This window comes from Paramormyrops kingsleyae, chromosome 1 (genome assembly GCF_048594095.1).
Source record: "Paramormyrops kingsleyae isolate MSU_618 chromosome 1, PKINGS_0.4, whole genome shotgun sequence".
NCBI classification, from domain to species: domain Eukaryota; kingdom Metazoa; phylum Chordata; class Actinopteri; order Osteoglossiformes; family Mormyridae; genus Paramormyrops; species Paramormyrops kingsleyae.
The window spans coordinates 70,555,182-70,568,497 of NC_132797.1; the positions used below are offsets into that span (position 1 = coordinate 70,555,182).

General features: G+C 38.1%; 1 protein-coding gene across 6 annotated transcripts; it reads left to right on the forward strand.

Moving 5' to 3' along the window:
* scel (sciellin) lies at positions 1 to 13,189 on the forward strand. 6 transcript variants are annotated; one of them, XM_072697850.1, is made up of 26 exons: positions 1 to 116; positions 2,089 to 2,131; positions 2,386 to 2,497; positions 3,205 to 3,270; positions 3,376 to 3,441; positions 3,792 to 3,827; positions 3,958 to 4,014; positions 4,325 to 4,384; positions 5,150 to 5,209; positions 5,355 to 5,414; positions 5,560 to 5,619; positions 5,765 to 5,824; positions 5,979 to 6,038; positions 6,915 to 6,992; positions 7,822 to 7,893; positions 8,059 to 8,133; positions 8,242 to 8,310; positions 8,473 to 8,541; positions 8,746 to 8,823; positions 9,572 to 9,616; positions 9,714 to 9,803; positions 10,890 to 10,946; positions 11,091 to 11,156; positions 11,292 to 11,400; positions 11,975 to 12,077; positions 12,785 to 13,189. In XM_072697850.1, the coding sequence occupies exons 2-26, from the start codon at positions 2,113 to 2,115 to the stop codon at positions 12,799 to 12,801; spliced, it is 1,644 nt and encodes a 547-aa protein (XP_072553951.1). In that variant the 5' UTR covers positions 1 to 116; positions 2,089 to 2,112; the 3' UTR covers positions 12,802 to 13,189. The 6 variants fall into 6 exon arrangements, with proteins under 6 accessions (XP_072553951.1, XP_072553956.1, XP_072553954.1 ...); XM_072697855.1 differs by lacking the exon at positions 5,765 to 5,824; XM_072697853.1 differs by lacking the exon at positions 5,355 to 5,414.
* Positions 13,190 to 13,316: the final 127 nt, after the last annotated feature.

The window sequence follows — 13,316 nt, forward strand, 5'->3', positions numbered from 1 at the left end:
ATGACACACCCTGGGTGTGATTCCCGGTCTGCCCCCAGCTTATATAAAAGGTGCGCATTGTGCAAGCCCCCGTTTCGGTGCACGACATCCGACGCGGACTTTGTAGCACTTTCACGGTAAGTTAGCGAGGTCTCTTCCCGTAAGCAATTCTTTTCGGGTATTTTAAAATGAGAAAAAGTACGTCAACCGTTTCTCGACCATTTGTTTGCATTTTTGTCTTCATTTAACCAAATATACCATTAAAATTCACATTATAGGCTACTTTAATTTGATTGTCTTTCTTAAACCGAACTTATTGATGATACGGTGACCCTTAATTGTCTGATCCACTTAAATAAATAATGGCAAACTCTATTTTCCTACTATTTGTTGGATTTAAACTCACACTCCAAAGAGATTAAAGCTACGATCATCAGCACTGTAACTGAAGCGCGGTGACCGAGCAAACATATCGCCATTAAAACAAAATTAAGTACTACTATTAAATCCCACTTTTTTGTTGTCGTCAGCTAATATTTGATTCCCGAAATCACTGGCTACATTTTATGTAACAGGAGCAGAAAAAATGTTTACAGTTAGTAAGCTTACTTGGGAACAATGAACATGACGTTGATCCCATTACCTGTTGTCATACGCTGTCATGTAACAATTATATAGACAATTGCTATGTTTTTATGATTGAAATTATAATTATTATTTAGGAGGGGGGGCTGTACCTCGTCTAAAATGTTGTTTTGCCCCCCCCAATAATAATTAGTTTAAATAGTGTGCTCTCATTCATTTTCATTAAAATCACGCCCCCCTTTTCATAAATGTCTAGTGACGCTCTTGATGATGATGATGATTATTATTATAATAACAATAATAATAACGATGATAATAATAATAATAATAATAAGGACACTCATTTGAATTTACATCACTATTTGTTAACCGTATTGTAATTTAAAGCCGATTTATACATGTAAGTTCAACCAAATTATCCGATTAACTGATTATATTATGTAAGATAATATGTTCTTATTATTGTGTAATTAACACACACCCAGGTAATCAGTATCACCCATGTTGTCACTTGATTAACCTGCAATGCTCTTCCACTATGCATTTCTCGGTAGCAGCGGCGGTGATTATTTTGCAATGTTATTTGAACGTTGCCCAAGGTATTGTGTACGTTTTTTGGTTTTTCTTTAAAGACGCGAAGTTGCTCTGCAGGGTTCGTGTGATGCGTGTGACAGGGTGGAGGCAGATTTGGCTGAGTAACTAGAAGCATGGAAAGCAGGCAGAAGAATGTTAGCTGGGAACAGGGTGTGGAATGCGCTCGGTATGCTGTATTTAACTGGGACATGCGTGTCACCACGGAAATCAGGACTGGTAACATATTACCACACAATCAGAGTGTTAAAAGCTTCACACTGAGCATTCTGTGCTGCAGGTATTTACAGATCAAAGCGTAGTGAGACAAGATTTTGGATCAGTAAAGTATATCTTATCTTATCTGCCATAATTTATAAATAATATATAATCCAGCTGCCTTATTGTTTTGCTTACTTTATATCATATGTGGTGCCACATAGGGAATATTCTTCAAACTACTTCCTTCTGGGTCACCGAAGGATTTGGGGCTGGATCTGCAAATGAACCAGCAGTGGTGGCTTAATGGTTAGGGAGGCGCACTTGTAGTTGAAAGATTGCAGGTTCGAATCCCTGACCAGCAAGGCACCCCTGAGGTATCCTGAGCAAGGTTCTGCCCTCAGGTGCTGAATTAGCTGCCCCCTGTTATATCGCAACGACATGTATAGGTTAAATGCAGAGGACACATTTTGTTGTTTTGTTCTGTGGTGTATCAACACTGATTACTAAAAATTCTACTAAAATTTCATAGCAGAAATGAGCTCTGCTTTCCCTTGTGGGACGTCTTTCTGAACTTGCCTCAGTTTAAATGGCAATTGGAATTGGAGTCACTTACAGCACTACCCAGTGGATAAAGAGTGATATTCACTTGCTCATTGTATGTCTTTATCACACAGGAGTGAATGGATTGAAGTGTGAATTAATTTTGTGTATATGTTTTGTTCTTTTTGGCAGACTGTGAACACCTGTGATAGAAAAATGTCGTACGCTTATTCCAGTAAGTCACACTTTCCTGAAATCACTGAAACAGTTGCCTGAAATAGTAAAATCTAATTTATATATAACTGAATGAAAAAAAGAAAAACTGTTCTAAATTTCCACACAGTATTTAACTTGTGTAACAACATAGATAAGATTCCATTTTCTTATGTCCTTTTCTGCTTTGGCAGAGGATCTGGACCCACTTTTGAGGCTCTGTCATTTCCTAAAGCATTTCCTAACGCAGGCTGCTAATGTTTGGTGTCCATGTAGAGTCAAAGACCAGCAGTCCCAGTCAGGCTATCGAGGACAGCAAGAAGAAGACCTCACTTCTCAAGGACAACAGCTGGATCAGAAAGGCGTCAGTCGAGGATGAACCTTCCGAGTGAGTCATCCTGCACCATATACTGACACTGGGGCAGAACTGACCATCTGCAGATAAAACGTAATCTGGTTGCCGGCTCAGGTTTCCATTGACCCTCTTTCATGTTGGCTCTGCCATCTATAATTTCTGTGTTCTGAGGAAGCTTTTTCGAGTTGCATCCATACATTAGTCATACGAGATTATTAAAATGCAAAAAGCCACAGTACATATTCTGCACTGTTGCTATTCAGTTTTGCAGAAGGATGGTTCATTTTCACAGCTAGACATAAACAGACTTGGGGGATTATCATATTATGTAATACATTCTGTGACACTCTCAAAATAGTCTTTAGACTGGTAGAATTATAAAATATATCGATCCGGCACTAGATAAGCAGTTCTGGAAGATGGATCAATGGAAATAAAAGCAATTTAAAAATAATAAATAACTTATTGTTAAGCAACTGATGTTACAGAATTATACTGTATATCCATTTAAGCAGAGAACCATGTGTTATGAAATGGAGCAATTTCAGAAACGATTCTCCAGACCAGAGTATTATTTTGTAAATAAGTAAACAAATAAATAACCAAGTAAGTAAGCAAGCAAGCTAAAAAAAGATCTCCTAGCTGCAGTATGTAGTTGCCAATATGTCAGCTATGCATAATTGTTATCAAACCATCACATTTGCCCACTTTGAGGAAAATGTCCTATTCTTCTCTTACAGACCCAGAGATACAAATTTTGGGAGGGCTGTACTAGGTCGATTTAAGTCCCAGGAGACTCTTAACAGGTAAAGTCAGTATGTCCTTCACTTATAAACTGCTCTTCAAGGGTTTTACCGTGATAGTGGAAGGCATACGCTTCATAATGACATGAAATTATTCTGCTGATACAGGACATCAGAACCAAAACAACCAGACACCGTGAACCAAGGCTCATCTGTACTGTCCCTCAGCAAGAGGTAAACAGTCTAAATGAGTGGTGTTTTCTCAGTACCTAGAAACAAATGACTCCTATATCTGTGCATCCTACCTATAATATATAGGGAAAAAAATGTTCATTGCTGGTTCATTTAGGCCATGAATTCAGATACATTCGGGCGACAAAATTCATTCCATCACTGTTCAATTCTTTTCTTCGCACCTGCTGACTGAATATTTTATTTTAGAGCAGAAATCAGGAAGTTTACGTTACATTGTCATTGAAAAAAATGACAAATTAATAAATTAATGCTTTATTATAGACTTATAGAGTAGGATGCTAGGACACATCACAAAAAGAACGAGGACAACATCTTTCCTGCTTTTTTAGGTTCAGTGCAAGCCAGGATGAACTGGCCAAGAGCAGGTCAGTATTCCCCTTCTCTCCATCACGTTCAGTTAGGCGTCATCGTTACTTTGACCATTTACGCACCGATAGGAGACCTTATGCATAACCAGTGACCATGAAGACTTATTGTTTCCTGTTGTGTTATTAGCACTCTCCCTTCCTCTGGCTCTAAGTTGAGGACCACCACGAGCACTACCACCAGAAGGTATGCTTTCAAACGTCAAACACCATGGCTAAGTGACAATGCAGAAAAACACTTGTCTTTATTCTAATAACAAAACAGGCAAATTTTGTTTGATACGAATAACTTCATACATTTTCAAACATACAAACGATTCTATAGACTTTTTATTTTTGTGCGCATGTTTGAATTATTTTTACAATATGCGCAAAGAGGCACCTGGTCACCAGTGATAATATTAAATGACAATGTGAAAAACATTATAATCCCATGCTCGTTATTTCTTTTATCCTGAGGTTGTTATACATGCATTTCCTGTGTGCCACTATTGTAGTTTCAGCACAAATGATGGTGAATCCGGTGATACTACAGTCACGACCGTCACCACAACCAGGTAACAAGCCCAAACGCCCCACGCCAAGTACTTTAAATGAGGAAACTGGCGAATAGGTGTGATTCAGTGAACAAGTCAGATATGAAGTATTTGTAAGTTACATAAACTGAGCCAAATATAGACCAACACAGAACCATAACACAACCACATTCAATGACCAATTGGGGAAATGAATTAAGGCAGGAACTTAAATAGACAAAAACAAACCGAGCTAACGAGAACGAGGGAGAAAACCATTAACCAGACAACCAATCAAACCCAACTCAAAGCAACAGGTGCAACTAATGAACAGGGATAATCACAGAACCTCTATTAAGCTAGAATACACTAATCTAGGAATACAAGGCTAATTATATAATTCAAAAGATACAAAACAAAACCAGAACCTAAAAAAGGGAGAGTGGACCATAGATGGGAGAAATGCGACAGAAAATGAACACTAAGAAAACCAAAACTACAAACTCTGAGGACAACAAAAGTTGAACAAAAACCCACAACAGGTGAGGTTGGGACTTGCCAACCTCAAACCCACAACTAGCAGGTTCTCCATCTCTGAGCAACATGCTCAGCCCGCTGAGGAATGCGGTGGTCCGGGGGGGAGGGGGAAAACACATGGGGGCTGAAGGGTGAGCGAGAGAGAGGAAGAAAGGATGATAATGATGATGATGCTGATCATGATGATGTATTAACAAACATTAGTATGAAGAGAATGTAAAAGTGCATTTATATGTATAATAAATGGTTTTCATGTTTAACTCTTTATAGGTCATCAGGTCTGAAAAGTCCTCTGAAGAACACGGTTGAGAAAGACTGGTCATCAAATGTGTAAGTGAAAAATAAGGCATATTGAAAATCTGCTGAGCTGACCGTTCAATAATAATAACATTGTATCACTAAACGTTATTATGAAGAATATTAAAAAGTGCATTCCTATGTATAATAAATGGTTTTCATGTTTAACTCTTTATAGGTCATCAGGTCTGAAAAGTCCTCTGAAGACCACGGTTGAGAAAGACTGGTCATCAAATGTGTAAGTGAAAAATAAGGCATATTGAAAATCTGCTGAGCTGACCGTTCAATAATAATAACATTGTATCACTAAACGTTATTATGAAGAATATTAAAAAGTGCATTCCTATGTATAATAAATGGTTTTCATGTTTAACTCTTTATAGGTCATCAGGTCTGAAAAGTCCTCTGAAGACCACGGTTGAGAAAGACTGGTCATCAAATGTGTAAGTGAAAAATAAGGCATATTGAAAATCTGCTGAGCTGACCGTTCAATAATAATAACATTGTATCACTAAACGTTATTATGAAGAATATTAAAAAGTGCATTCCTATGTATAATAAATGGTTTTCATGTTTAACTCTTTATAGGTCATCAGATCTGAAAAGTCCTCTGAAGACCACGGTTGAGAAAGACTGGTCATCAAATGTGTAAGTGAAAAATAAGGCACATTGCAAAACTGCTAAGATGACTGTTATGTACAACAAAAATAATGATAATACAATGTATTAAACAATAGTATGAAGAATATAAAAATTGGATTCATATTTATAATAAATGGCTTTTATGTTTAACTCTTTATAGGTCATCAGGTCTGAAAAGTCCTCTGAAGACAACGGCTGAGAAAGACTGGTCATCAAATGTGTAAGTGAAAAATAAGGAATATTGCAAAACTGCTACGCTGACTGGTAATAATAATTTTAATAATCTTTTTATTGTTCAAAGTTTCTGTGCCCTCCCAACAGAATGTGCTGAGAAATGTTCACGGGACAAATCTTTGACCTTTAAGTATAAATATGTCAGTGGGTACTCCTGGTTTTAAATGGCAGGGCGTAAAGAGTGAGACAGACCGCAGGGCCGTTCAGACACACTCCGACATTTTTCTGTAATTTATTTCATGCCTCTTCCCACAATGCTTAGCTGTCAGACGACCTGACGCATTACTAAACCACACCCTGTCATACCAGGCCACATATTTCCTTCGTGTCACTAGCGATCCACACCCTCTGTATATTTACCTTTGTGTTCATCATAAGTATTTTCATGTGTTTGTAAGACTGCATGACAATCACTGTAAAAATTTGGGGTCTGGTTATGGCACTGAAGACATGCAATATCATGTAGGAAAAAATGTCATTAGTGATTGAGAAACCATGTAATCAGTCTCTATGCAGCTAATGAAATTAAAGATGAAGGCTGTCGTTACAGAAAGTTCCAGAAAATGCTTCTTACACAAGAGCAGATATTATTACTGGAATATTAAGTGGCTGGCTGATAATGGAAATGCTTAAGACACAGGGTTGATTGTGTGGATATCTGTTCAACTGACAGTGCACTGCTCACCATCCAGTATTATAACCGATATGAATCTCTGTCTCCTTCTCTGATCTGCACATTGAAGAGGTTTCATCTTCATGAATTTCCATTTTTATTATGCACATGTATGAGAAATGTTTGTGGTATTTAAAATGTTCATGTGCACCACTGAAATTCCCTAATATTTTTTTCCCCAATATTAAGAACTTCAAAGGTGACCAGTACCAAAACGATCAGAACGGAGGTGACCCCAGTAACCACCACAAAGGACAGCACTGAGAAGTGAGTGATGCCCAAACGGTGCCCAATCCCTGATTTATTCATTTAAACGAGGCTCTAACACTAGGTGCATTTACATGGGTGACATGCTACCTAATTTACGATACCGTGTGTTTATGTGCAGAACAATGAGATCTGACCTGGGTTAATTGTTTCTCATCAAAAGGGCATTACAATGATTACAGCTTAAAGAGAAAATCGAATTGTCTGTGTCCCCTGATCTCAGAATCAGCCACCACAGTGAAAATGCCGAGCTACCTAATAGATGTAAAATCAAGTACATACAGTACTTTGCAAAACTCGTAGACAACCAAAGGAAATGTCTGTTTCAGTGTAAAACTATAACTTTATGTCTGTCGAAGGGTATCAGCTTAGCCATTTCAAAATGTCTCCTAAATTCACCCCAATACTTGTAGTAGCTCATTATAATAGCCCATATTTGTTGACCCAACCACTAGCATGTGTTACTGGCCTAATCAAAACCTCATAAAATTTTTAACAAATTCATTAATTGAGCTGGTGGTGCAGTTTAACAAATACAGAGGAGAGGTTTGGGAACTGAAGCGTTGTTCATCTACTGTAGTCATCCAACAAGATATCAGTAACTTTTGGAGAATATAAGAAATTCTGTTTTTGGTTTTTTTTTAATTGTGTTACTGTTCATTTGCATATAATATAATGGTAAATTACATTCTTTTCTGAGCAAATATACACTTACTTTCCAGCGTTAAACATTTTCTTTGACTGTCTAAGACTTTTGCACAGTACTAGTACTGTATATTACTTGCTTTAAGATCTAAATGACGTTAATGGTTTTTTTTGTTTGCTTAAGAATGACAGTCATATCCAGCACAAAAAGCAGTGAGGGTGCCCCAGTCGCCCCCCCCAAAGAAAGCACCGAAAAGTGAGTTTGATGGGGATTAGGGCTCGGAATAATGTTACTGTAGAATGATTGAATCAAATAAAAGTGTCTTAAAATTTTTATTACTGGTTTCAGCACTTCTCATATGTACGCAATACTACGTATTTTATTATTGTCTTATAATATCTATACTTTTTTTTTTTAAAGAGTAACAACTGTATTCAGTACTAAAACCAGAAGCGAGGCGCCCCCAGTCATCGCCCCAAAGAAGAACGTGGAGAGGTGAGTTTAAAGGGCCATGAGGTCAGAGGTCAAAGGCACAGAGTAACCTTCAGAGTAATACTCCTATATGCATTTATTTTAAAAAGTTCTTATTTTTCTGTTTTAAAGTGTGTCCATCACTGAAACAATCAAAACAGAAGTGGACCCAGTCAAACCTACTAAGGATACCACAGCGAGGTTAGTCTACTACAATATTGGGGTTGAACTGACTATAAAAATCAACAATGAGTAGATTTATATGCATTTCCGAAGTGTTTCTTACATAGCAAAAGTAATTTACTGTAGATTGGCACAATGTGATATGCTGTATCACGTCTAAGCTATAAATATTTTTTTAAGAACCACTGTCGTGAACAGAACCAGCACTGAAGTCGTAAAACCAGTAATCCCAAAGGAGAGCTCTGACAGGTGAGTTGGGAAATATAGATGGGAGTAAAAGCCAAGCTGACTTGTTTTTTTTCACATATTACTGCTGTAATTGGATTAATTCACTCATTTGGTGTCAAGCACCACCATTATGATAAAGGTACTGGCAGCTACACAGTGCACTGGCTCATAAACCACTGATTTCACTGCACAAAGTTAATCCAACATGTAAAATTTATTTTTTAGTTCTGTAATTGTGACCACCACTAAAACAATCCTCAATGAACTGGGTCCGGTCTCAACGACTAAGCAGAGCACTGAGAGGTGAGTTTGTCGCAACTCTTTTAGACCTTACTTCATTAATCAATGTCTAAGTGCCGATCAGTACATCTGAATAGTGTCAGAAGTGCTTGTTATTCCCGAAGCTCCAGGGAAAAAAATGTTTACCCCACTTTTCAGCTTAACAGTGTTTATTATAAATGTTTATGATGCAAAAAAATTAAGTTTGAAACCCAAAGTTGTGGGATTATTGTGCGCTGGAGTCACAGACAAATTTCAGTCATTTCTTATTAGTTTAGCTATTTCTCGATTGATAACTTCGGAATGCTACTTACCATTGTGAATGCATTATTTATTTTGGCACTATTAATTCCTTAAGATTAAGATGCACTATATTGATCCCTTAAATTGTGATCTATTTTTACATGTAGTTACTTCTATTGATGCTACAAACATTATAATACAAATTATATTCCCTGACATTATATATAGTGTCATATAAAATTGGATAGCTAGTATAGGAATAGAGCGATTTAATTTCATACAAATATAAAATGCAGCTGCAACCAACACGTGAACTTCAGTGTTCTTCTTTTGAAGTACAGTGCTGCTTTTACCTAAAAAAAAAAACAAAACAGCACAGCGTATTGACTGGTGAGAAAACCGAAAGCATAGTTTAAGTGAAGGATTTATATGTTTATGGAAACATCTTTTAGCTTCTGGGAATAGAAGTTATACTCTTTCAATAAACTTTAAATGCTTGTCTCTTACAACATGTTTTAATTATGCTTAGATCATACATCAATACTCTGGAAAAAGTGACCTCACCCACAACCAGGTAAACACGTTTTACAAAACTTTTTTTTTTTTCAAAATCATGAGACATTACACATGGGGGAAAAATTAAACGTGAAGGATGTGTCTCTTAAAATCAGGACCAGCTTCACAACCTACAGCAGCAGTGACTATTCACCATCAACAAGGGTGACAACAACCACTTTTGACAACACGTACAGTGACTCCAGGTAGGTCTCCCACCTGATATGAATGATTGACTTGTATCTCAGCCAGTATAGGCAAAATTCCTGAGCACGAATTCATAATTATAGCTTAGATCAATCATCGGGCAAACAAGCATTCAGAACCAATGCTGAGTAAATCTACCATGCATTATCAATCACTGATTACCTTAAATCACTTCCCATTGGCTCATTGTTCCCATTAGACGTAATCAGTGATTGACATTGCATGGTTACGACACCCTTCACGGGTAAACCTCAGTTCTCCCATGATTCTAAGATGAACTGTTGATCAGCATGTGTGTGTATATGTACCTTAGTTGCCCATGATGTTTTTATTCTGATACAAATCTCTGCATGATTAGGCTTCTGTGTGTGTAAGATCATCTTTATTTGCAGACATCTGGAATTACCTATAGTGCGTTTGCATATATTACAATATGGAATTTCATGTTGCATACAGAAAACAGCTGCTTATATACTTATACACACACACACACACACACACACACACACGTGTGTGTGGATTATGTTTATATTACGTTGTGGGGACGAAATGTCTCCTATAATATGATAAAAAAAACCTGATATTTTGATGTTGTGGAGACCATTTTTCAAGTCCCCACAAAAATCAGGGAATGCAATCAAAAAACTAAAAATGCTGAAAGTCTCGTATTTTGTTTGGTTACCTATGGTTAAGGTTAGGGCTGGGTAGGGCTTGTCATGTTGGGATTAGAGTTCTCCCATAGAAATGAATGGAGAGTCCCCACAAAGATATAATTACAAACCTGTGTGTGTGTGTGTGTGTGTGTGTGTGACAGAGAGAGAGAGAGAGAGAGAGAGAGAGAGAGAGCTCATATTCTTTACCTTATCCTTAAGAAGATTCTGGAGGGAGAAATAAATATTATATACCCCCAAGGTATTGGAGAACTATGACAAGGGAGAGCAGAGAATTTGATTCATGAAGCATTATTACCAAAAATCCTTGTAATTAGATCTTAGGAGACCATCATTAAACAGTTTGCCATTGTTTGTTAAATCATGTCCCTTTATGGCGACCATGTTCACTGATAATACTTTTATACCTTCTAGTTATGATCGTAGCATAAATTCAAGTCTCTATGCTTCACCATCATATACATCAAACAGGTGAGTATCACTATAGTTAAGAACCATCTTCTCGTTCAGTTTTGCATGATCAAACTCTGCAAGATACATGTGTGGATGGTTATTTTCACATAACACAGTCCAGCTCAGTCACGCTGATGTCATCTCTTTCCTTGCCTTTGATAGGACAATGAATTTTCCTGTGGATGATGTAGTCTCAACATCTAAAAGTCTGTACACAAGGAGTGAGAGGTTAGACCATTTGTAGTGATAAAGAAGCTCATGTAACTTAAATATATATTTTACATCAAGCATTTCTGTTTAGATGGTAATAAGTGTTTTTTAGCAAATATGAGTCAAGGTGAAGGTTGCATGCGTTCCTTGCAGGTCTGTACTTGAGAAGGACATCTGCTCTTCCTGCCGCAAACCCATGAGCACCGAGCCCAAGATGATCCTGAACGACATACAGATAAACTGCCATGCAACCTGCTTCAAGGTCTTTACACCCATCTAGAAAAATAATATAGACCTCCAGAACCTCTGCCTCCAAATGTGCAGATCCAACATAAGCATGTAGATATTTCCAGTATTCAACTAAAAACAGGAGTAAGGATGCGGTAATTGGTTGGCAGCCCATCCTGAGTTACCGGCCAGCCTTGTGTCTGTAGCTTCTGAGAGAGGCTCAGACCCCCGTGACCTGCATAAGAAAAGCAGGTGTAGAAGATAGATGGGTGGATGGAATGCAATAACGTAAAATGTTTGCATAGGAGTATGAAGTGGGATCATCTTTAGTTCCTCCTCTTCTCCTCCTGGTCTTGTAAGGATCCAACAGAAGATGTGTATGTGAAATGCATGCAGGGGCTTACCTAGAAATTCTGGGTCCTCTGACACAATATCTGGGTCCCCTCCCTCCACCCTTCACGTTATATAATTGTACATATTAATGGGTCCCTGTCAAGTGCTGGTCCCCCCCGCCCCCCCCGAATCCGCCAGGATATCCATTCCTCCTGCGACACCTCTGAAAGCGTGCGAAGAGCGGAAAGTGAATTTGCCCTCTTTCTCCTGCCCAGTGTGACGTGTGCAATGGCCCCCTGGGGCACCTGAAGGCTGGGGACACCATGTGGGTTTACCGGCGTGCCGTCCACTGCGAGTCCTGCTTCAGCAGGGCCAGAGGTAGGAGCCCCTCAAGTCAAGTCAGGCTTTGTCCTCCTTTCAGACTATGCAGGCACACAGTGAAGGCCTTAAAAACAGGGAACATTACGAAGAGCATCACAAATAAATATGCTGTACATAACGCTGTGGGTGGTTAGCAAGGTAACCAGCTTGAGGCCCGATGCCTCTTTACATTTTCTGAATCTTCTACTTGCAAATGAGGTCATTGAATAGTCTTATTAGGTTGTTGCTTAGTTAGAATCTGTTGTGCAGCTCATGCTCCAATCCTGCTTACACTCGTACCTGGGCATTCACTGGAAGCTCAGCCTCACTGCATTTATGCCTAGTCAACTCCGTGACACATTCACGGATGTGCAATTTGCCTCACTTGTACGTCACTTTGGACATAAAGGTTGGCCAAATATCCAAAATGTACATGTGCCCAATGCGGCTTTGACTAGTACTGTGCAATGAGTTTGACTGTACATCACATGTGCAATTCTAAACTGAGGTAAACAGCTTAGAATTAAAGAATAGTGGGTATATAAAGTATACGGGCGGTTCTTTCACTAATATGTGCAAGTGATGCACAGTGACAGTGCTGATGGCTGATGATCAGTTACAGCACAGATTGTGTCCTGAGTGCAGGTGGGAAGGTGTGTGATTGGATCGGGGTCCCATGAGCGGAGCGGGAAGCTGTTCAGACTGTCCCATTGTTTGTTTTACAGAACAGTGGCAGCGCTGAGTTTGACGATCGCTGCATGGGAGTGAAGACGCAATGATGAAGTCTGCATATAAACTAGCAAAACATTAGCCAGTATGCTCTATATTCATGATAAGAGAATTGTGTATTGAACTATACTGTATCTATAGATTATTATTCTTCCCACTTTCATTTATGTATTTTCATGGGGCTAAGAAAGAGTTGAAAGAAACCTTACAGTAAAAAAAAGGGATCTCTATCCAAACTTTCAAATCTTTATTGCAAACTGAATAGTACACTTCTGCAAAGCAACATTTATTTCCTTAAATCTTTAAGCTGCTTGTGGCATTTTTATTGCAAAAGTTAAATGCATTTTGTTTGATGTGCTTACTGGAACAAGCAATCAAAAAATAAAATTAAGTTCTACATAGTTTTGTTTGTGTCATTTACACTATTACGTTACACTGAAAATAGAAAATATTACTAATACAATGGACTCGACTTCAGAATAAAAAAATGAAATTTATATTGATGTCTGACGATTGAAAATAATTAAT